The sequence below is a fragment of the Sebastes umbrosus genome, chromosome 17, assembly GCF_015220745.1.
Source record: "Sebastes umbrosus isolate fSebUmb1 chromosome 17, fSebUmb1.pri, whole genome shotgun sequence".
Classification (NCBI taxonomy): Eukaryota; Metazoa; Chordata; class Actinopteri; order Perciformes; family Sebastidae; genus Sebastes; species Sebastes umbrosus.
In genome coordinates this window covers 6,702,425-6,727,570 of record NC_051285.1, presented here as the reverse complement: position 1 = coordinate 6,727,570, position 25,146 = coordinate 6,702,425, and the positions used below count along the sequence as shown (strand labels likewise).

Sequence of the window (25,146 nt, the reverse complement as noted above, 5' to 3'; positions counted from 1 at the left end):
GGACAGTTTATAGAAAAAGAAAAAAATAAATAAATATATATATTTTTATATTTTTATATATATATATATATATATTTTTATATTTTTATATATATATATATATATATATATTTTTATATTTTTATATATATATATATATAAAAAAATATATATATATATAAAAATATATATATATATATAAAAATATATATATATATAAAAAAAAAATATATATATATTAAAAAAAAAATATATATATATATATATATTTATTTATTTGTTTTCTTTCTTTTCCTCATAAAATAAAATAAAATGAAATATGGATAAAACTAAATGGAGAGAAAAAATATATAAATAACAAAAATATAATAAATAAATAAAATATCAAATAAATAAAATATCAAATATATAAATAATAAAAATATAATAAATAAAATATCAAATAAATAATAAAAATATAATAAATAAATATATACAATAAAATATAAAATGAATAAAATATTTAATAAATAAATAAAATATATAAACAATATTTAAAATATAATAAATAAAATATCAAATAGATAAATAAAACAAATAATAACTAAAATATCAAATAAATAATAAAAATATAAATACATATATACAATATAAAATATATAAATAATAAATAAAATATAAAATAAATAAATAAAATATATAAACAATACAAAATATAATAAATAAATAAATAAAATATATAAACAATACAAAATACAATAAATAAATAAATAAAATATGAAATAAAGTTAAATAAATGTAAATAGGCAGCTGGTTGTGCTGCTCCCTGCAGTACCGTACAGTAGTGTGTAGGGTGGTGGTGCTCCGCCTCTGACCGACTGATTGGTCCAGCTGTCACGTCGTCGCTCCACATCTCTCCTCACACTGGCCAATGCGCACAAAGCCTCTCTACTGTATCCAGACACCTTTGTGTGCACCATTACGACGCTGAACCTCTAATGGCCTCGTAGCACACAACCCCCTCACACAGTTTAGTTGCTTTAGTACGGTAACAGGGCACACGATGCGTCCGGGTCTGGCGGGTCTAGCGGCGGAGATGCTGAGCAACGGTGCAACCTGCAGGACCAGGCCGAGGCTCGGCAGCCTGCTGACGGCTACTGGCACAACACCGCCGATGATGATGATGATGGTGTCAAGGAGGTTTCGCTCCACGTCCTCCATGCAGGGCTACTCGGAGATGGCAAGAGAGAGGTCGAAGACTGTCACGTCGTTTTACAACCAGTCTGCTATTGACGTTTCCGCAGAAAAGGTACGAATGTGACTTGTTTTTGACCAGAAACGAGGGGAGTAAGCTAGCTGTAGCTGTTTGACCGATTTCCCCCCTGAAGACTTGAACGCAGCTTCGCTTTAGCAAATGCTTGTGCGGCGTTCAAGGACACTGGAAAAGCAAGTAAATATGATGCTTTCTTCTATTTGTTTGCTGGATCTGCGTTTTCAAAGCTAGCTGGCTATATTAGTAATTCAAGGTAAAGGGAAAGTTGTCCTTATTTAAAATAGTATTCCTTTTTTTTCTTTTTTCCTCATAACAAAATGAAATATGGATAAAACAAAATGGAGAGAAAAAAATTAAATAAATAAATAAACAATAAAAATAAAGAAAACTTTAAAACTTTTTTGTTTTTTTTCCTTATATATATATATATATATTCCTTTTTTTTCTTTCTTTTCCTCATAACAAAATAAAATAAAATATGGATAAAACAAAATGGAGAGAAAAAATAAAATAAATAAATTAAACTAAAAATAAAGAAAACTTTAAAACTTTCTTGTTTTTTTCCTTATATATTTATATTTTTTCATTTTTTTCTCTTTCTTTTCCTCATAACAAAATAAAATAAAACGAAATATGGATCAAACAAAATGGAGAGAAAAAAAAAATAAATTGAAGAAAGAAAGAAATAAAGAAAACTTAAAAAAACAACATAACTGGGCAAGATCAGTATCATGACCGATTTTCCCCCTGAGGACTTGAACGCAGCTTCTTCTTAGCAAATGCGTGTGCTACATTCAGGGACGCTGAAAAAGCAAGTAAATACGAGGTTTCTTCTACTTGTATGACGGATCCGCGTTAGCTTTCAACAGTAACCGCTATTTGACCGATTTTCCCCCTGAGGACTTGAACGCAGCTTCACTGTTCTTGAGAACATTTTGTTTTTTTTAAGCTGCTGCTGGATAACATTCACTAATTTCACACAAAATAACGCCATCATGTCGTAAAATAAACCCTGCCAGCTCTAAATGATTTGTTGCCTCTTTGTTTATCGTACTAGAAAAGCTGAGCTGCTGTCATTTGGTGTCAAGTTTCAACGATGGAGGTCAAGTTGACTCAGCTCATGTGAAGTCAGCTTGAACTTGCAGAGTGTGTTTCCAAGAAATGTGTCGTCAATGATGGAAAGCTCTTTTCCCCATAACTGCAAAAACATGCATGACTCAATAGTTTGTCATATGATTTCTAACTTAAGATGATTTCATTTTCTGTTGTGCAAAGTATTTCTTCACAGTTAAATGAGGAACGAATTTGCAGCTGCAAAATGAATAATACAACTATTATACTTGTTCAGTGCAGAATGGTGCTGCAGATTTATTTTAAAGGTCCCATATTGTAAAAAGTGAGATTTTCATGTTTTTTATATTATAAAGCAGGTTTAAGTGCTTTAGAAATACTGTTAAACTATCAAAACGTTAAATATACGGAGAAACACACACAGCCCGTATTAAAAAATTATGCATTTGAAACAAGTCCATTTGTGATGTCACAAATCTACAATATTTAGACCATTACACGGTTTTAAATATAATTATTCTAAATGTGTCCCAGTTTATTTCCTGTTGCAGTGTATGTAAATAACATCAGCTTACAGGGAGTAAACATTGACCCAAACTGTTGCAATTCCATTACAATGCACTAAAACGGAGCGTTTCAGACAGAGGGTGAATACAGGTATTTTCAGGCTGACAATACGAGGAAAATAAAGTGTTTTTTGAACATTACAGCATGTAAACATGTTCTAGTAGAAACACAAAATACAAGTATGAACCTGAAAATGAGCATGATATGGGACCTTTAAGTGCATGTATCCACTGATCTGCAGGACCACAAATCTGGCTGATTGTAGTCAGCTGCAGTTTTTAGTCTTGTGACTTATAGTCACACATTAACCTGGTGTAGTGGGGCTCTGGAGGGGGATAAAAAAGGGGGAAAAATCAAAAGATTAAAGTTGCCCAATGATCTTTTCTCTAGAGCCACAGTCAGATCAGATTTTCCATGCATACATTGTGCTTCCATTTCTGCACAGAAGCACTTGAGCAAACCCTTTCACCGTGTCATAGCAGGGTAAACACAGGTGCAGCTTTTAAAAGTTAATTCATATCATATTGCCTATTCACATGCAGTATCTGTGTCCGCTTCTTGAGCCATATGTTGCCATTCATCAATAGTTTGTCATATGATTTCTAACTAGTGATGATTTCACTTTGTGTTTTGCAAACACACACTTCACAAGTATTTCTTCACAGTTAAATGAGGAGCGAATTTGCAGCTGCAAAATGAATAATACAACTATTATACTTGTTCAGTGCAGAATGGAGCTGCTGATTTATTTTTAAGTGCATGTATCCACCGATCTCCAGGACCACAAATCTGGCTGATTGTAGTCAGCTGCAGTTTTTTAGTCTTGTGACTTATAGTCACACACTAACCTGGTGCAGTGGGGCTCTGGAGGGGGATAAAAAGGGGGAAAAATCAAAAGATTAAAGTTACCCTAAAGCCACAATCAGGTTAGATTTTCCATGCATACATTGTCCTTCCAGTTCTGCACAGAAGCACTTGAGCAAACCCTTACACCTTTTCATAGCAGGGTAAACAAAGGTGCAGCTTTTAAAAGTTAATTCATATCATATAGCCTATTCACATATCTGTCTCCGCATCTTGAGCCATATGTTGCCATTAATCAATGGTTTGTCATGATTTCTAACTAATGATGATTTCACTTTGTGTTGTGCAAACACACACTTCACAAGTATTTGGCAGTTTGACACGTCAGCGACTGTATGCATTGCCTTGCGGTGCTTTGCTCCGGGTACTATAGGATAGTACGCCTATACATAACTTTGAGTTATGTGTTCATGTTTGTCTTTTCTTTGCTCCCAAGTTTGTTTTACACCGCTGGGGGCTGCAGCTGAAAGACTTATCTTTTTGATAAGAACGCATCCAAAAAACACATTAATTTAATGGAATACACTGCAATGATTAATCGATTAATTGTCAACTATTTCATTAATTGGCAACTATTTTGATTGTCGATTAATTGGTTTGAGTAATTTTTTTAAAGAAAAATAAATCAAAATTCTCTGATTCCAGCTTCTTAAATGTGAATATGAATGTGAATTTCTTTACTCCTCTATGACAGTAAACTGAATATCTTTGAGTTGTCGACAAAACAAGACATTTGAGGACGTCATCTTGGGCTTTGGGAAACACTGCTCCACTTTCTTCTTTTTTTTAAACCATTTTCTGACATTTTATAGACCAAACAACTAATCGATTTATCAAGAAAATAATCGATAGATTAATCGACAATGAAAATAATCGTTAGTTGCAGCTCTAAAGTAGACTAATGTAGTTATAGTACAATGCATTCTAGTAGTGTGGCGGCACGATGGACCATCACATCGCCATCTCCTCATTTGCATTAAGTCAAGGTTTAGGCTACTTTATGCAAATCAGGGGCGTCTCTGCCTCCTCTGGAAACTCACTAGAAACTTTTAATCCCAATGCTGGAAAGAGTGGCAATCCCTCGCGATTAAAAAAAAGAGTTAGTGAAGCCAGATAATGAAAAGCTACTGTTGGTATGTTGAACTCGCTTTGTAGTACAGGCCTGTGGTTTTAACATGAGATCTGATCCTAATGTGAACCAGGCCACCTCCAGATGTGCTCTGGCTAATCCAATCACAATGCCTTCTGCTGTTATTAACATGCATCATTTCAGATTGCATGTTAATGCAACGTGAGAACGGGGGTCTTAGCAAGCGTTGACAGTAACACCACTGCTTAGCTCATCTAAATAAGACCTTGATGTTATTGGCTGCAGCTTTATCACCAAGGCTGTCTTCACTTAGTACAGTTTATTTTGAGACTTTTTACACTATAAAGTGTCTGTCGTGTTGATGTGATAACTATGGGCTGGCTTGGAATCATGTTGCACGACATTGTCTAGTATGTGTAACGCCGTTTGTTGATCCGGTAATTTAATCCGTGCCCTGGAATCCAGTCATTCACTGAATCACTACCTAATATTTGCAGACACATCACTAGTTTCTCCCCCGTAATACATGAGCATCAGTGACCCTGCATATAAAAATATGTTATATATATATATTTATGTGTCAGCTGGGATCGGCTCCAGCTCCCCAGCGACCCTGAATAGGATAAGAGGTTATAGATAATGGACTTCAAGTAAAGTAAAGTTTCAAAAAAGTATGTTTCTGGTGTTAGTATTGAAACTCTGGTACAGTTTAAGCACTAGTACTGAGAAATGTAACACAATAACACCCATCCCTAGTCATTTCTGAATGTTTGTTGGTCAGGAAATGTTTTTCTAAGTTTTACAGCTGTTTCTTTTGTAATAAATGTTTATGGAAAATAGTCTGTATGGGTCCCAGAGTGTCATGTGTCCTGTAGTCCTGACTGTAAATGTGTACGTGATCATACATGTGAATGTCTCCCCAGGCCTCGGTGCGACTGACCTTAGCGACCCTGCTGTATTCTGGGAAGTCTCCGGATGGACACCACATCTTGGTAATACATATTTCAGCTACATTGATAGAACTGTGTACCTTATATAATGAGAATCTCTTTGACCGCTGTGTGTTTCTTCACTCACTTGTTTTTTCGCTATCATCTGTGTGTGATCTCAGAGCAGTGCCAAGTACCTACACAAGGAGCTGCCTGTACGGATCGCCCATCGCATCAAGGGCTTCCGCAGTTTGCCCTTCATCATTGGCTGCAACCCCACCATCCTGCAAGTGGTAAGAGAGCACAAGTCTCCAGACAAACCCAGCACCGCTCTCGGCTACATTGTCGGAGCTATGCTTGAACGCGAGGGTGCGTCGTCGGACACGCAGCAGATTCTATAATAAGAAAGTGACAACTGGGCCACGGCACATGAATGAAAGGAGGGAATTGCGATCTAAAGGTGCTTTCACACAGCGTCCTACTGTCCACATGACAAAGTGTCCTTTGGCAACCCACTAAACCCCAGTTCACCAGCAGTGAACAGATCTATCAACACAAAAATGGCCAAGAAATTGTTAATGCATTTGCTGATCATTCTCTTCATGCTAAGCTACAACTTACTCTGTGAAGTTACGCAACGAGGTTAGAGTAGCTTGTTCTTGGGATCGGAGATAGCCGGCAGCCGTGGTGGCACATATGAGGCGTTTTTTTGGACCAAGCAGTTCTGGGGACTCCCTGAGAGGAACTACCGACTGGGAAACTTTGCATTTTTTCTGTTTGCATTCACACCGCCGACAGGAACTCTGTAGTGACGTAAGCTGGCCGGCGCTTCTCGCACACATCTCCAGCTGGGAGATTCGCAAGTGGCAAGTTCGCTACGTTCCCTACAAGCTCTCTTAGCTCTTTTTTAAAGTAATATAATAATAAATAAATGAAAGTACCTTGGGGTATGGGGTATAACAAATGCGCAGTGTAACTGGAGTTGCGGTCGTGCGATTAGCTCAATTTCGGCGAGTACAGACCAGGTTTTCCTGTGCATGTGTTGTACCCCAAAGATATGACGGGTTGATGAAGCGTGACCCAGCCTCTTCCAATAGGCCTTGGCCTTCTGTGCTACCGCTCTCAGTCGTTCTTGGGTTCAGTGGGCGCGTGTGCTCATGAACGAGTTAACTTCTGGACTTCACTGTTGGTCCATGTGTCCATGTTTTCTTCGTTACGAGCTGTTTGTGTTGTGTTGACTGTTGTTCACACGGCCAACAGGCTTTTACAAATGGCTCATGTGTCCGACCAATCACCGTACACTTACGTCACTCGTGGTTCCTCTTGTCCTGCGAGAGTACCCTCTCTGAAATAGCAGCTAAAAACAGCGTTCTAAGACCTACGATCGTTCCTAGTTCTTGCGGCGCAGACACAATAAAAATGGGGGTTCTTAAAACTATGAAAAAGTTCCTCCGGTCCGAAAACGCCTCTAATGATAGCGGCTCATTGTCTGAAAGCACTTAGCATAGAACATACATATTTTATATCTTACTGGCCCGTGTGTATAATACAGTTTTGAACTTCTCCGTGCACCTTGGAAGTAGGTGAGGTCGTGCCAGAAATCCCTCCTCTGCTTGTGTAATACAGTACAACGTGTTCTAGCAGCAGATGTAACCTTCAGTATTCAGTAGTTGGGTCAGTGTGACATGTAACCAGTACCGATAAGCTTTTATATTCACAAGGGCAGGGAACATAGTCAGTTTAAGGAGTTTCAAGGGTTGGTTCCCCTTTTTATTATTATTTTTTTTTTGACTTGTCTTTAGTGGTTAACCTCAATGGTATAAATGCACAGAAAGCACAACGAGCCTCATGCAAGAACCCAGGTTTGTTCTTAAATAACAAGAGAATCACCACTTTTGTTTTACTGTATGTATAATTTTCTCTTTGCCACAAACAAAATCCACATGTGGTCCTGTCCTGTTGTAGGAACCAGTGATACTTACTACACTTTTTAAAATATTTTTCTGCCCTTGACAATTTCCAAACATGCTCCTGCTTTTAACACTCCAATGAAAACTAATCACAGTAAAGTGTGTTGAATATCCAGAGCATCCGGGACACACTAGCTGCAAAGACTGTTGTTGTTGAGTTCTTTTTTGGACAAACAAAATTCCTTAAACGGCCCTTTGTGCAGAGCTAGTGGCACAAGCCTCACACACAGAAGAACCTCCCCTAATAATACCCTTAAAACTATCCTCATATTCAGCAGAATGACATCTGCGTCTGGATCAACATGTCCTATGTTTTTTATGGTCGGTGGGAGGTTCTGGTTTGTCTCCACGGCCTCCATATGGGAACATTATGTTTCCCTGTGGGTCGATTCACCGCCTCTCCATGTCTTGTTGCTGGTGAACTTTCACCCAGATTCCTCCCTTTCTGGAGCTCCTCTACGGAGATTACATAAAGAGCACCTCCTTTATGTAGGTTACATAAAGCCTAATGTAGGTCAGCGTGGCTTTACTCGCTCTTGTCAGCTTATCAAAAAAACAAACAATACTTGAAGCAGATTATGATTTCAAGTTTGATACTGATTTAAAGTCATTTGAACTTGAATTTAACTGACGAGCAAAAGCTTTGGGTTGGAGTTGTTTGTACCGCGTAGAAGCGTCCTGAAATGATCTGTAATGTTAGCAACATGTGGATTTGTGGTGGTGTGTGGGGCCCAGTCAGGGGGTCGGTGCTGGTGGTGGGATGCTTTATGGTTCAATGGACGATCACAGAGCATCAGTCTAACTGCCTCTCCTATGCTTTCTTGCAGCATGAACTGTACATCAGAGCCTACCACATGCTCAGTGACTTTCCCCAGGTAAGTGTCTCCCACACAGGAAACACACACAGGGTCATAAGTTCAAGTTCTTCATTTCTCAGGGTGCGGTTTTACTTGCAATCATAAACAGGAAGTGTGAACATCTGTCGTCAAGACTTTAAATCTGCCTGCATGCGGCTAGTTCCAGGATTGGTTGATGTGTTCAGCTCTTAGCCAATCCGAATGTAGCCCTCTTTACTCCCATTTCCATTATGTTTTTCATTAAATCTATTGAATAAAAGTGACATATTCAAATTGCTGATTTGGTCCCCTAAAAGGTATTTGATTTACAGTTATGAATAAACGGAGAAAAGATGCATGTTTGACCAGCCTGACCTCATGTTTTGTATTTATTTACAAAATGCAACTACTCACAGTAGCACTCAAGAAAAAAGATTTTGGTGCCATTTAAGTTCTTTGGAAACTAAATAGATTTCTCGCTGCAAAGTGTCAGACAGTCACTCATCAGTTAGTTAAACAAGTCTGGCTGTGTTGTGTGAGAGCCAATAAACCCTCAGGTCATCCTCTGAATCATTCTTAAAAGTGTAATACGTAACTTTCTCTTTGGAAAATTGACTGACTGTGTGGTTAATGTTGAAGTGACTTTATCAGATTTTTTTTTTTTTTTTTTGTCGAAGATATTGTCGACAGATTTTTTTTAAATTAAGTTAATAAATGCAAAATTCGGTGTGCTTTAAGGGGAACTTTGGTATTTTTCAATATGGACCTTATTTTCCCATGTTTTTGTGTCCAAGTGACTAACTCGCTTTGGCCATTTACGCACCTTTAGTGGACGTAAACTGAATACTGGACCAAACATTGTTGTCCCCATTAGTCACTTAGACACAACAAAACTGGGTTTGAAAGATACCGAACTATCCTGACTATCAGATAAGGTGGAGGAGTAAAAAGATAAATGGCTAACAAAGGCTGACAAGTTGTGCAATCTTAGTTTGAGGGTTCTGGATGGATTCAGTTTCGGTAAACATGCACAGTGAGGAATGTGGCTCAGTCCTCTTCACTTGTATCTTGACAGTTACAGTGAAGAGCCTAAGCCTCAGCCCTGTAATCTGAACTCTTATATCATTGTTGAGGTCTTGAAAATATGACAAGTGTGTACATTTGATCCTGAGTTAGTACATGGACGACTAATTACAGACCTGCTGAACATGTTTTCTGTTCTGCACGCAACCATTTGTTCCTGCGTTTGCGTCTTATCAGTCCGATCTGAAAAGTTCCCCCCCGGCTCTCTACGCTAGCTAAAAACAAGTCAAAAACAGAAAAACATACCTCTGACATACTGTACATGTAATGGTATTTAGCTTTTCTGACCTGTATGAACAGGAAGGGGGCTTTTGTGAAAACAAATCCCATAAGAAATAAGCCCACCACTCTAATGTCGCATTCACACCAAGAGCGAAGCAAATTTTTCGCCTTTTCTGCCATCAACTATGGAAGAAATAACCACAGTTGCTGCTTTGTTACATGTTGTGGAAGTCCCAGATCTGTCGGAAAACCAAACACCGTCATGTCTGGGTTCATAACATCACCCAGTGGCGAGCTGTATTGACATACAGTGCTATTGCACTGACAACATCTAGCAAGACAGCAGCAGGTGTTGGCGATTGATTGTTCTGAACTGTAATGTGGGATGAGAAACAGTTTTCTGATTGTCAGAGGTCAAAAGATCTTTCATTTGTAAGAACTGAGCCTGAGGAGTGCAGTCTGACAAACTTAAATATTTCTGCACGACATCTATTGCACATCTGTCCGTCCTGAGAGAGGGATCCCTCCTCTGTTGCTCTTCCTGAGGATTCTTCTATGTTTTCCTGTTAAGTTTTCCTCATCCACTGCAAGGGTGATAAAGGAGAAAGGGTGGCGTATGCTGTACAGTTTGTACAGATTGTAAAGCCCCCTGAGGCAAATATGTGATTTGTGATATTTGGCTATACATAATTGACTTGACTGTTCTTGTTTGAACTTAACAGCGATAGAAAAAAATGGCGAAGTAGACGCGATATACTATGCTGAATTTATCAAGACAGGCTGACATGGAGGAAGTGAGTTTGCATTAACAAAACAGGAAGAGATTAGAAAACAAGGAAGCCTCTTAGTTGAAAATGTACTTAAAAGTAAACAAAAGGCCCGTCTCTAAACTAGAGCTTTTTATACGTCACGTTTTAAAGGGCCGATATGAAGTGTGTCTTTCTGTTTACAGATCAAGGACCAGGACGCTGAGGCTCGTTTCTGTAAGCTGGTGCAGGCGCTGCTGGACGACCACAAAGATGTGGTCACCATGATGGCCCAGGGCTTCAGGGAGTGTCGCAGACACATCCAGGTAAGAACGGCACCTCCGAAACACCAACAACAGCCGTCAGTGTGCTGACTTGACTATGACTTGCCCCAAACTGCTTGTGATTATCATAAAGTGGGCATGTCTGTAAAGGGGAGACTCGTGGGTACCCATAGAACCCATTTTCATCCACATATCTTGAGGTCAGAGGTCAAGGGAACCCTTTGAAAATGGCCATGACAGTTTTTCCTCGCCAAAATGTAGCGTAAGTTTGGAACGTTATTTAACCTCCTTCACGACAAGCTAGTATGACGTGGTTGGTACCAATGGATTCTTTAGGTCCTTAGATACCATTATCTTCACTCTAGCTTTAAAACTGAGCCCGCTACAACCTAAACATCCCAAGAGTTCAGCTCAAAACAACGCATGTCTGCGTCGCTCCTGGCCAGTTAATACACATGTCATGGACACTTTTGACAGTCCATGTAGTTAATGTTGTAGATTTTAGTTTAATAGTAAATCAGTCTTTATTTGATGGGTTTCATTAACTGTTTCTTTATCCTGTTGTTGCAGGATGAGATGATCATCCGCAGCTTCCTGGATACAACACTGTGCTCTCGTCTGGGAATCCGAATGTTGGCGACGCACCACCTCGCCCTCCACGAAGAAAACGTACGTCTGAGTGTTTCTCTGATTCAAATGGTTTTTAAGCGTTTAGTTTTCCTGGAGCAGGATATGAGGGAGTTAGGGGTTGTTTGTTTGACATTTCCCCGTCCTGCCTTGTCTGTGGCTCTTTTTGAAAAGCTCAGTAATTTTCCTAAAACAGCTGATCATTGTAGTTTTTATCAAACATGACTGAAAGAAGAGGAAATAGTACATTTGTTGGGAAATACTTTCAGCTATAGAGAAGCATGAATTGCAGGATTAACAGTATACAGTATGAGAAAGAAAAATCCCACACATTAAAACTACAGATTGAGATAAATTAGTCAGTTATTTAAAGTCGTATTTAAATAAATACAGTTTCTTTCTTTGTTTTCAGTAAAAAGTAAAATGTTTCTGTTCTTGTTTCAGGCTGATTTTGTTGGGATCATATGCAGACGTCTCTCCCCCAAAAAGATCATCGAGAAGTGGGTGGACTTTGCCAGGTAAGTGTGTTCAGTCACACGGGTTTATTTATTTATCACCTTTAGATGACTTTCCGCTTCTGTACGAGCGCTCTGTTGACTAAGGGAAGTCAGAGTTCAGCTGATAAACTCCCACGAACTCGCATTTCGACACCTAGAGCTGTGAATGAGATATGAGCTATCATCTTTGTTTACCTTCCGTTATCTTATCAAACGACCTTTTTTAGAGTCTGTGATTTTTACTGAGTTCAAAAGAAAGTTTACGATGAAAGTTCAAAGAGTTTATGGACTAATAATCAGCTTGTAATAATGGATTTATCAGTTGTAATTGTTTGGGGCAGCGTACAGCTACTGAACACAATGATATCGGCACATGTGAAGTTTTATTGCAATTACAATACATTTGTATGATCAATAAATATTGTGTGTAAATAAATTAAATCAAGTAAATATGTAATTAATATTATATTTATCTATAATATATATATATTTCTTTATATAAAATATAAAGAAATTAAATTAAATCAAGTTAAAAAATAAAAATAGATATGTAATTAAAGACAAAAAATACATATATATATATATATATATATTTATAATATATATATATATATATATATATATATATATATATATAATATAAATTCTTTATATATATTTAAAGAAATTAAATTAAACCTAGTTAAAAAATAAAATGTAATTTAAAGACTAAAAACAGCAGGTATAAATCAATAGCAGAGACAAATAAAATTAAAATGGTAAAGTCTATGTTAAGAATTAAAATACACCAAAAGAAACAACCATAGTAATGATATATACTCTTACCCCTTTTTTTTAAATCTAGTGCCATCATCATAATCATCATACGTTGTGTTTTATGTGTTGAATGTTTTCATGCTAACACGCTGAACTACGATGGTAAACATTAACGGTTCCTCTCGTCCACCAGGCGTCTGTGTGAGCACCAGTACGGTAACTCGCCCAGAGTGAGGATCAACGGACACGTAGCGGCTCGCTTCCCCTTCATCCCTCTGCCTCTGGATTACATCCTGCCCGAGCTGCTCAAGAACGCCATGAGGTAACCTCACCAGCACTCACACATACTGTACATGAAGGTAGCTGAAATCTCCAGCTTCAACAGCTGTTGCTTCTGTTTAATGAACTTCAGATCTAGAGATTGAAATCACAGCGTAACATTGTGGGCTCATGGATGAAGGGTTGTCTTACTTCCTATATCAGGCATTAAACTTACAGAAACTGTTGTATGTTTTACTTCAGTTCGCTGTACTGTCAGTAAAGCAGTAAAACAGTAGTTCATACCCGATCCTTCACGTTACAAAATCAAAGTAGATTACAGCACCTACACACAAAACAAAAACCTCCTTTCCAGATTCCAATCCAACCCCCCAAAAGTAAAAATTGTATTGTAAATATTCCAAGAAAAAACTCAGAATTTACAAGAAAAAAACGTGCTTATTCTCTGATTATTTTGCGAGAAAAAAACTCAGAAAGTCTCTGAGATTAAAGTTACAAATTTACAAGAAAATAAACTAGGAAAAATTGTTTTTGGAACCACATCACTTCACTTTGAAAGGTTGGATCAACCTCATCACACCACAGACGTTGCTGTTAAGCACTGAGGTAACGTGAGCCACCAAGTGCAAAAAATATATTAATTATATTAGTATTTATTTATGTTTATAAAAGAAAGAACATGAAAGAAAGCACGTATATGTATGTTTCAGGACCTTCGTCTCACTCGGGGGCAATGCTTACACCGAATTCACATCAAGTAGCAACGAAGTGTGGCGCTGCAACAATCGCATTTTTCTGCGTCCGGAAGGCTAATCATGCGTTTCAGGCGGGAATAAATTCTTTGTAACATCGGTCAACATGTCACAGGAGTCACATGATATGTATACTGATAGGCAGCGGGTGTCTTGCTGCACTTTGCCGCTATTTTACCAACTTTTAGGGTTAGGGATCAAACGGCCGCAACTTGCAGAGCTCAGGAGCGACCGCCACATCTTTTTAAAGAGACATTATTATTTAGGTACAACGAAATTCAGACGGCGGCCTGCGTTGCCACGATCTTGTGCTCTTCGGGTCACGTTACCGCGTTGTTTAACGGTCGCGTCCGCGGTGTGATGGGCAAAGTGAAGGGATGTGGTTCTTTGGCCAAAAAAACCCACTATTTTCCGAGTTTTTTCCACAGAAATTCAGATATTTTTCCCAGAATATTACCCCCTTTTTTTCCTACAGTGGCCCCAATTTCGCTGTCGTAAATGATAGAATCCCTTAAACAAAAAAAATAAATCAGCTACGTGAAACTTAACAGAAGAAGACAAAATGTCTAGATGACATTTCATCATAAAGATCAAACGTTTGGTGAAAGTAGCACAAATCCCAATTTAAACAGCTTCATGTAAAATCAATTTGAATTTTCTGGTATATGAATCTCCTTTCATATCAAATCTTTTTTTGTATGTGATGAAACCTACAGTATGAGATGAAAAAATTAAATAACAAAAACAAAAAGAACACGACAATGGAAATGAGAAATGAGACGACGTTGCCGACCAGTCCTTATTTGGTACCTATTCTGCTCTCGTACATGCAGGACTGCACGGTTCAGCTCAGGGAAATGAGCCAGTAGATAAGTGGTCACAAACGACAGAGTGAAACTAAAATAACCTTTGTTCAGTATGAGAAGCACTCGAGTGTTGTGAATGTTCCACAGCCACCTAATAAAACAAAATACAACATATCCTGTCAGGACGGCCCATTTAAGACTTTGTTGACCTACCTTGCAAACCTTAAAGTACTAATACTAATAAACTCTGTATGCAGAAGAGCTAACACAGTCACGTACAGCTCAAGTAGAAACGCATTAATATAAATGCAGGTTTGTTAAACATAAAAAGCATTAAAACATATCATAGGTGACTGTAAAATGACCTGGACAATAAGGCAGTAAGAAGTGTTTTGGCTTCATAAAATACATAATTTGCCTTTAAACTCTTATTTGAATTATGTCTTCTCATATACAGTTATCTACAAATACAGTTACTCATGCTGACGCTCTTTCAAATCCATATTAATGTAAATATATTCATTCATTCATTCATTGAGGCTTATATAATCATGTTGGATTCCCTCTTTTGGTTTTCTTTCTGCTGTTCCTCAATAACATCTGTGGACTTGACCTTTGAGTCTTTTTCGACGTGAAGAAGATCACATTTAAGTAGTTGTTGTGTTTGTTTACTAGAAATTGTGTTTTTTGAAAACTTAACCTGCACCAATATGGCACATATTTTGGATTTGAAGCTGATGAAAGAGGTGAGCCGAGGCAACCTGTGAACACTGCAGGAAAAAAGTCACGGTAAAGTCATTATGTTCCACTCGGGTGCAGATGCTGAGTCAAGTGTGACACCTAGTGGTAAAATTCGGTATGCCAAGACTAATATCAAACAGATTTTAAACGGCCCAACTCTAGATGAGAGCACAGTTTACTCCCCATGACATCCATCTATTTGTCTCCTTCAGGGCCACCATGGAAAGCCATCTGGACACTCCATACAATGTGCCCGATGTGGTCGTCACCATCGCCAATAACGACATTGATTTTGTCATCAGGTGAGCGGCTAAATGTCTGTTCTATTGCTACTGGATTTAAAAAAATCTGCATAAAATATCCAACCCTGAACTATAAATGAAATCCTACGGAGGGGCTGCCGTTGCCGCCTTCCTTCTTCTCTAGTATGAAATCCAGCTTCCATCCATCCAGTCCTTGTCAGAAACAGAAACAAAGAGAAGGATATTACAGTAGCCGACGATTGTGTCGCTCAAATATAACCTTTGTTTTTCCTCTTAAGGATTTCAGACCGTGGTGGCGGCATACCTCACAATATTGTAGACAAGGTGATGGACTACCACTTCAGCACGGCTGAGGAGAGCGCACAGGACCCTCGCATGAGCAACCTCTTCAACAACATTACCAACAGTGGAAACCAGTCCAACCCGATGCACGGGTGAGGATATGAATGTACAAGTGGTTTTGTTAGATGTCTATACTGACATGTGCTTTTAACAACTGTAACTTGCAAAACACAACTCTTCACATAAGAGGTCATACAAAGCATAAGAATAATAATTGTACATTTGTAATAAACAATCTGTCATATAATACAAATTTACAGTTTACAGAAGAGTGTGCCTTACCAACAGTCTTACAACAGAAAAAAAGTAATAAATAAATAAAACAAATAATAATATTGAATATATTAAGAAAAAATAATAATAATGATATTAAATATATTAACAAAAAATAAATAAATAAAATTAAAAAAGGGGTAGATGCCTATTACCCTTGTCAGCGAAGTAATTGGTGTATCGGCAGAGGGTCTGGCAATCAGGTGTGACTAAAGAGTATAACTTTCTTCAAACTTGCGGTCATTATTTACTTAAATTGTACTTTACTTTGCTATTATTGTCTAATGAGAGTTCAAGGATTTTTCTTTTTATTGAAACAAAAATAGCCTACAATGTGCAATAATCACATCAAATAAATTACAGAGATAGACCATAAAAACTAATTTGCTCATATGTAGGGCTATAAATAAATGAATAAATAGACGAATGTCAACATATAAAATAAAAGACGTGGCTCTGTCGAGGCTGTCTGTCTATCAATCTCCTCCGGTGTGTTCCAGTCCCCGGGACATCACCCAGATGCTGGAATAAGTCAGTCCTGCTGCGACAGTCGTGTGCTCGACGAAAAGCCTTGCGTCGTGTTTACTATGAGCTACGAGACCTCAGAGAAGCGGTGGCAGTTCTGTACTATAATTACTTTAAAAAGTTAAAGAGAAAATCTGTTTTCTTTTCTAAACATCGTCCTAAACTATTAATTTGAATTAATTCATAAAATTGATTTTTGCCCAGCTCTATAAAAGACATATACAGACAGGTGACGAACGAATGGAAAAACCTCAATAAAAACAAAACTGCTTCAAATATAAATAATACATTTGGTGTCTGAATTATAGAGTTAATATCTCTGTTGAAATAGTTATTATTGAAGGAAAGAAGAAAAACATCAACATTCAACGGTAATGTATGATATGTACTCACATTCGTGTCGACACGGTCCATTGCCACCCGTATTTACCTGCAGGTGGCATTTCACAGTTCATCTACGCTCAGTTTCATGTTTTACCAACAACAGATCATTTTCAACCACAGTTTCTTTGTGTCCTGCAGGTTTGGTTTCGGCCTGCCCACGTCCAGGGCCTACGCTGAGTACCTGGGCGGCTCTCTGTCCCTACAGTCTATGCAGGGCATCGGCACCGACGTCTACCTGCGTCTGCGCCACATCGACGGCAAAGGAGAGAGTTTCCGCGTGTAAAAGGTCATCGTCGTAGATCCCAACCTTGAAATCAGGCCATGCAGGAGTACAGAGGGTCCCCCCACCATGAAGACAGGCATGGACTACAGGACTTTGGTCCACAAAGTGAGCGTACACACACAGTATGTTGTCAGGAAGCTCCTAAATTCACCAAACCCACTACTTTACGTTCTTTTTTGTTGTTTTGCCTTAGACTTATTATAAGCTATGTTAGCTCTCAAGTTGATGATTTCAGTTGCGTTTCCTTTGTGTTTTGTACCCTGTGGCATGTCGTCTTGAAGTTTTAAAGGGCCGTATGAACTTTTGAATGTTTAGGTTATCGGGACAAACTGTGCATGATGTTAATGTGGAAGGAAAAGAAAAAAAAGAGCTTCAGTTTTAAAGAAGTTCACTTTTGAAGTTACTTGTGGCGTAGCCTCAAAATAAGAACAGACGTTTTGATTAACTTCTGAGACACTCCAGCAACCCTGTCAAAATCTCCTCAAAGCTGCTCACGTTACATGATGATCAATACAGTTTGAACAACCGATATCAAAATCTAAGGTCTACAAGAGAAAACAGCAGTACACAAGAATAGAAGTGTCCTCAGCATGTGCTGTAAACCTCAACTCTTGACAAACCTTAGCGATATTCTACAAAAAAGACTGCCAAAACACCAAAAGCTCATTAACAGATTTCTGTCTTTGTTCTGTTTTGAGAACACACGCCGTGATGAACATCTTTGTTCAGCAGTATTTTTTGTGGAGCTTCCGGGCAGGGAAGCCAACCGAGATGTTCAGTTGCCTTACTGTGTGACGCTCGTCCTTCAAACCGCATGCCGACGTTTTCTTTTTTGTTGCCTTTATCGGCTCACACAGATGCACACTGTGTTTATCGTGTAGATCTCCCGTTGTAATGCTCAACACTTGCATCTATCATAGCGTAGCTTTTGACTTTATTTTAACAACTTTCAGATTAACAGTATACCACAGAAGTATTGTCTAATATTGTCTTCTTTTTTTCCGTTTTATTTGACTTTAGATTTTCTTTTTTTGTTTTCTTGTAGAAAGTGTGTTAGTTGTATGTGTCTGTCTTTTTGAAATAAGTTTTTTATGTGAGAATACATTTCAAGATGGGTCAACGACAGGGTTTCTGCACTGTTAACTGATGAAGTTCAGATCGGCCGAGGTTGCAAGTCATTTTTAAGGTCCATTATCTCAAGATCACAACTTGATTATATCATTAACTTGAGACAACAAGTATTTCTTTATTTTTGCACCAATTTTTCCAGATAATCTAGAAATATTCAGTTCCCTCGCGTAAACTCGTAAAACGTGTCGTCCGACCACTTCCAAAGGCAAAAGTGTTAATACCTGTTAAGAATGGCCACAAACCTGCCATCTCCTGGCTTCCTCTCTAATCACTCTCCAATAATCATGTGTCTTTTTCAAGTCTTTGTTGGTCTCGACTTTGTACAAATGGGGATAACGTGGTGTTGCACTTGGGTTATAGACAAAAGAAAAGGGGGATGGAAGTAGTTGTGTAGTTGTATGGCTGGCCAACGTCTGCGTAAATTGGGTCAGATTATCTGTTTTTCAGAAAGTTACAAGAATTGTCGGACGCAGCCTCTATTAATTCAGTCGCCAAAAAAGGGTGTTTCAGACGATGTTAAACGATCCAGCAAGCCAGCGGTCGGCCGTCGGCCAGTTTGGGGCCGTCGGTGAGCATCTGTCAGCCTAGTTTTTGCAGTGTATCCCGCATCGTTGGCTTTAGTCTGCCCGCGTCAGTGTTTCTTTTGTCAGATTAAGCATGTTGAATCGGCGGTGAGAAGAGAAATCACTGTCACCCATCGCCGCTAGTTCTGTGATGCTGGCTTGGTGTGTCTGGGCTTTTTTGTTTGAAGCACATTGAGTCATTAGTGCAGCAACCAAGGCCTATTGAAAGAGGCTCGGACACGGTTTAGAGCTATGGGGTATGACACATGCGCAATTTAACTGAATCATTCAATCAAAATAATGTACCAAAAATGATGATCAAACCCTGGCCTCTCTGAGTTCACAGTTAAGAGTTATATGAGTCAAATAATACAGCTCAAAAAAACAACTGAAGCCGAGTCATGAAGTTATAAATTTGCCCCAATAGATAAACACCTCAAACACTCCTCACATGTTGCTGAACATTCCCCAGTGGGCACCAGTCGTCCACCAGCTGAATATTCACATTAATCTTATCTTTTGGGAGCATTTGTTATTATATCAGCTAATACTGTCTATCTTTTTGAATCAGTAAGGACATTGTGTGTTAATCTAAAGCTGCATATTAAAAGCTTTAGAAGCACATACATTGTATAGTCTACCTAACGGGAAATCGTTTTTTTTGTCTTTTGAAAACCTGAAATGTTTTATATCTTACAAATAAGTAACTGGTTCATTTGGATTTGCACTCACAATGTAATGCAAACTGTGATTTTTAGCTCGTGAACCAGTTATTTCAGTCGTAAGATATATCAAAATTTAGTTTTTGAAAGGCTTGTATTTATTTTGACATTTTATGAAACAGAAATAACCCGGTATAAATCACAGTTCCAGAGTGACGGACAACGGCCTGTATTATCTGTACCTGTATTCTTGCTGAGGCCGTGTATATGAATTAACGTGTCTATTGTAAGGTTTTGAAGGTGTAGTATATTATGTAGTTTATGCATGTAAAAGCAAAAGGGGGGGAGTTAACACCACATAGCTGCCAGACGCTGGGAAACAATGATTAAAGGTTTGTGTCCCTTTTGAGACGCATTAATGGGTAGCCAGCATCATTCTGAGATTTTCTTCTATTCCGAGATGTTACTGGTAAAATGTTGAAAATGTTGGTGGCATGAAAATGTGTCATGTCTGCTCTCTGCTGGCCTGAAAAGAAAAGTGCAGAAAAGTAGTATTCTTGGGCATCACTTTTAGTTTTTAGAAGCGGAGGAGGATGTACGACATATGAGGTCATTTCTATTTTCCAGGTTTCTGATTTTGTAATTTTTGCAGATAGAAATGATAGTCGGCAACAGCAAAAAAAAAACAAACAAAAAAAAAAAAACATTTCAAGATCATCTCCAGTACTTTGCCAAATATTGGAGTTGTGTTACTGACTTAAATGTGCTGCCATGGAGTGTTTAGCCTCCTAGACTGAAATTAGTTTCTCTCACGTTTTTTCTGTTTTGTTCAGAACTCTGTATAGACATTAAATTCTACTCGGTTGGAACTTTGAGAGTGATCTTCATTTGTGACTGAATCTGTTGAATTTACATAGTTGGTATGAAATATGAAAGTTACACGTCTGTGGTCTCTCTTGTGAGCCTTTTAGGGAAATTAACCACAGCTAGCTCCTTATTGTGGTGGTATCTCGACATACTGAAGACAGTCAGATTCGGCATTAAGATTGAGCAGCAAAGGCCCAACCCAAACCCTACATCTGGTGAGTTCGATTCCTTTTTTGTATTGCTATGCATAAAAAATGTCAAACTGTCAATTTTATTATTTTTTTTAAGTCATAGAAATACGATGCCATTTTTCAACATACTATACTATGACTTTTTTCATAATTTTTTTTCAATATACTGCACTATGATGTTTTTATGACATTTTTCAACGTACTATAATATGAGTCATAGTATGGTATTTTAAAAATGTTATAGTATAGTATGTCTGAAAATGTCATAAAAAAGGTATAGTATAGTATGACAATGGTATTTTTATGACATTTGATATACTATACTATGACTTTATTGTTGAAAAATGTCAAGAAAAAAAGTCATAGTATGTATAGCATGGTTTTGTCATTTTTCGACATACTATACTGCGACTTTTTTTGAACTTTTTTTCAACATACTATTCTATGACTTTTTTGAACTTTTTTTCGACATTGTATACATTGACTTTTTTTAGAAATACTATACTTTGCTTTTTTTTTTTTTTTACTTTTTTTCGGCATACTATACATTTACTTTTTTGGGAAATACTATACTATGCTTTTTTTTAAACTTTTTTCGACATGCTATACTATGACTTTTTATCACTTTTTCTGACATACTATTCTATGACTTTTTTTCAACATACTATGATTTTTTTTACTTTTTTTCGGCATACTAGACATTGACTTTTTTTCGACATGCTATACTATGACTTTTTATCACTTTTTTTTACATACTATTCTATGACTTTTTTTAAACATATACTATGACTTTTTTTGTATTTTTTTTCGACATACTATTTTATGACTTTTTTTCGACATACTATACTATGAATTTTTTTCGACATGCTATGTTATTACTCGGTCATAGTCTAGTATGTTGAAAAAAAAGCAGAAAAAAGTCTTAGTGTACTATGTCGAAAAACAAAAGCAAAAAAAAGTCCTAGTATAGTATGTCGAAATAAAAGTTATAGTATGTCGAAAAAAAGTCAATGTATAGTATGTTGAAAAAAAAAGGTTAAAAAAAAGTCATAGTGTAGTATGTTGAAAAAGTCATAGTATAGAATTTAAAAAAAAAAAGTTTAAAAAAGTCAAAGTATAGCATGTCGAAAAAAAAGTTTAAAAAGTCAGTGTAGTATGAAAAAAAAGTCATAGTATAGCATGTCGAAAAAAATTCATGAAAAAAGTCATAGTATAGTATTTCGAGAAAAGTCATAGTATAGCATGTCGAAAAAAAGTTAAAAAAAAGTCATAGTATAGCATGTCGAAAAAAAGTCATAATATATAATGTCGAAAAAAAGTCATAGTATAGCATGTCGAAAAAAAGTTAAAAAAAAGTCATAGTATAGCATGTTGAAAAATTTCATAAAAAAACGTCATAGTATAGTATGTCGAAAAATTTCATGCGGAAAAAAAGTCATAGTATAGTATGTTGATAAATTAATGAAAAAAAACGTCATAGTATAGTATGTCGAAAAATTTCATAAAAAAACGTCATAGTATAGTATGTCGAAAAATTTCATGCGGAAAAAAAGTCATAGTATAGTATGTTGATAAATTAATGAAAAAAAACGTCATAGTATAGTATGTCGAAAAATTTCATGCGGAAAAAAAGTCATAGTATAGTATGTTGATAAATTAATGAAAAAAAACGTCATAGTATAGTATGTCGAAAAATTTCTTAAAAAAAACGTCATAGTATAGTATGTCGAAAAATTTCATAAAAAAAGTCATAGTATAGTATGTCGAAAAATTTCATGCGGAAAAAAAGTCATTGTATAGTATGTTGATAAATTAATGAAAAAAAACGTCATAGTATAGTATGTCGAAAAATTTCATAAAAAAACGTCATAGTATAGTATGTTGATAAATTAATGAAAAAAAACGTCATAGTATAGTATGTCGAAAAATTTCATAAAAAAACATCATAGTATAGTATGATGAAAAATTTCATAAAAAATCGTCATAGTATAGTATGTCGAAAAATTTCATGCGGAAAAAAAAGTCATAGTATAGTATGTTGATAAATTAATGAAAAAAAACGTCATAGTATGTCGAAAAATTTCATAAAAAAAACGTCATAGTATAGTATGTCGAAAAATTTCATGCGGAAAAAAAGTCATAGTATAGTATGTCGATAAATTAATGAAAAAAAACGTCATAGTATAGTATGTTGATAAATTAATGAAAAAAAACGTCATAGTATAGTATGTCGAAAAATTTCATGCGGAAAAAAAGTCATTGTATAGTATGTTGATAAATTAATGAAAAAAAACGTCATAGTATAGTATGTCGAAAAATTTCTTAAAAAAACGTCATAGTATAGTATGTCGAAAAATTTCATAAAAAAAGTCATAGTATAGTATGTCGAAAACTTTCATGCGGAAAAAAAGTCATAGTATAGTATGTTGATAAATTAATGAAAAAAAACGTCATAGTATAGTATGTCGAAAAATTTCATAAAAAAACGTCATAGTATAGTATGATGAAAAATTTCATAAAAAAACGTCATAGTATAGTATGTCGAAAAATTTCATAAAAAAAGTCATAGTATAGTATGTCGAAAAATTTCATGCGGAAAAAAAGTCATTGTATAGTATGTTGATAAATTAATGAAAAAAAACGTCATAGTATAGTATGTCGAAAAATTTCATAAAAAAACGTCATAGTATAGTATGTTGAAAAATTAATTGAAAAAAAGTCATAGTATAGTATGTTGAAAAATTAATTGAAAAAAAGTCATAGTATAGTATGTTGATAAATTAATGAAAAAAAACGTCATAGTATAGTATGTCGAAAAATTTCATAAAAAAACGTCATAGTATAGTATGTCGATAAATTAATGAAAAAAAACGTCATAGTATAGTATGTCGAAAAATTTCTTAAAAAAACGTCATAGTATAGTATGTCGAAAAATTTCATAAAAAAAGTCATAGTATAGTATGTCGAAAAATTTCATGCGGAAAAAAAGTCATAGTATAGTATGTTGATAAATTAATGAAAAAAAACGTCATAGTATAGTATGTCGAAAAATTTCATAAAGAAAGTCATAGTATAGTATGTCGAAAAATTTCATGCGGAAAAAAAGTCATTGTATAGTATGTTGATAAATTAATGAAAAAAAACGTCATAGTATAGTATGTCGAAAAATTTCTTAAAAAAACGTCGTAGTATAGTATGTCGAAAAATTTCATAAAAAAAGTCATAGTATAGTATGTCGAAAAATTTCATGCGGAAAAAAAGTCATTGTATAGTATGTTGATAAATTAATGAAAAAAAACGTCATAATATAGTATGTCGAAAAATTTCATAAAAAAACGTCATAGTATAGTATGTCGAAAAATTTCATAAAAAAAGTCATAGTATAGTATGTCGAAAAATTTCATGCGGAAAAAAAGTCATTGTATAGTATGTTGATAAATTAATGAAAAAAAACGTCATAGTATAGTATGTCGAAAAATTTCATAAAAAAACGTCATAGTATAGTATGTTGAAAAATTAATTGAAAAAAAGTCATAGTATAGTATGTTGAAAAATTAATTGAAAAAAAGTCATAGTATAGTATGTTGATAAATTAATGAAAAAAAACGTCATAGTATAGTATGTCGAAAAATTTCATAAAAAACGTCATAGTATAGTATGTCGATAAATTAATGAAAAAAAACGTCATAGTATAGTATGTCGAAAAATTTCATAAAAAAAGTCATAGTATAGTATGTCGAAAAATTTCATGCGGAAAAAAAGTCATAGTATAGTATGTTGATAAATTAATGAAAAAAAACGTCATAGTATAGTATGTCGAAAAATTTCATAAAGAAAGTCATAGTATAGTATGTCGAAAAATTTCATGCGGAAAAAAAGTCATTGTATAGTATGTTGATAAATTAATGAAAAAAAAACGTCATAGTATAGTATGTCGAAAAATTTCTTAAAAAAACGTCATAGTATAGTATGATGAAAAATTTCATAAAAAAACGTCATAGTATAGTATGTCGAAAAATTTCATAAAAAAAGTCATAGTATAGTATGTCGAAAAATTTCATGCGGAAAAAAAGTCATTGTATAGTATGTTGATAAATTAATGAAAAAAAACGTCATAGTATAGTATGTCGAAAAATTTCATAAAAAAAGTCATAGTATAGTATGTCGAAAAATTTCATGCGGAAAAAAAGTCATTGTATAGTATGTTGATAAATTAATGAAAAAAAACCTCATAGTATAGTATGTCGAAAAATTTCTTAAAAAAACGTCATAGTATGTCGAAAAATTTCATAAAAAAAGTCATAGTATAGT

General features: G+C 35.7%; 1 protein-coding gene across 2 annotated transcripts in view; it reads left to right on the top strand.

Annotated features, from left to right (window-relative positions):
• The first annotated feature begins 843 nt into the window (after positions 1-843).
• bckdk (branched chain ketoacid dehydrogenase kinase) overlaps positions 844-25,146 on the top strand; it is a 43,629-nt gene continuing 19,326 nt past the window's right edge. Inside the window, exons 1-11 of one of the 2 annotated variants that reach the window (XM_037747902.1) lie at positions 844-1,267; positions 5,747-5,815; positions 5,935-6,045; positions 8,550-8,597; positions 10,816-10,935; positions 11,464-11,562; positions 11,965-12,038; positions 12,967-13,095; positions 15,564-15,653; positions 15,893-16,048; positions 17,277-17,342. In XM_037747902.1, coding sequence (XP_037603830.1) covers positions 1,022-1,267; positions 5,747-5,815; positions 5,935-6,045; positions 8,550-8,597; positions 10,816-10,935; positions 11,464-11,562; positions 11,965-12,038; positions 12,967-13,095; positions 15,564-15,653; positions 15,893-16,048; positions 17,277-17,342 — 1,208 coding nt within the window. In that variant the 5' untranslated portion in view covers positions 844-1,021. Of the gene's footprint in view, positions 1,268-5,746; positions 5,816-5,934; positions 6,046-8,549; positions 8,598-10,815; positions 10,936-11,463; positions 11,563-11,964; positions 12,039-12,966; positions 13,096-15,563; positions 15,654-15,892; positions 16,049-17,276; positions 18,687-25,146 lie in introns of those variants that run through there. The other variant, XM_037747904.1, reaches the window with a different exon arrangement.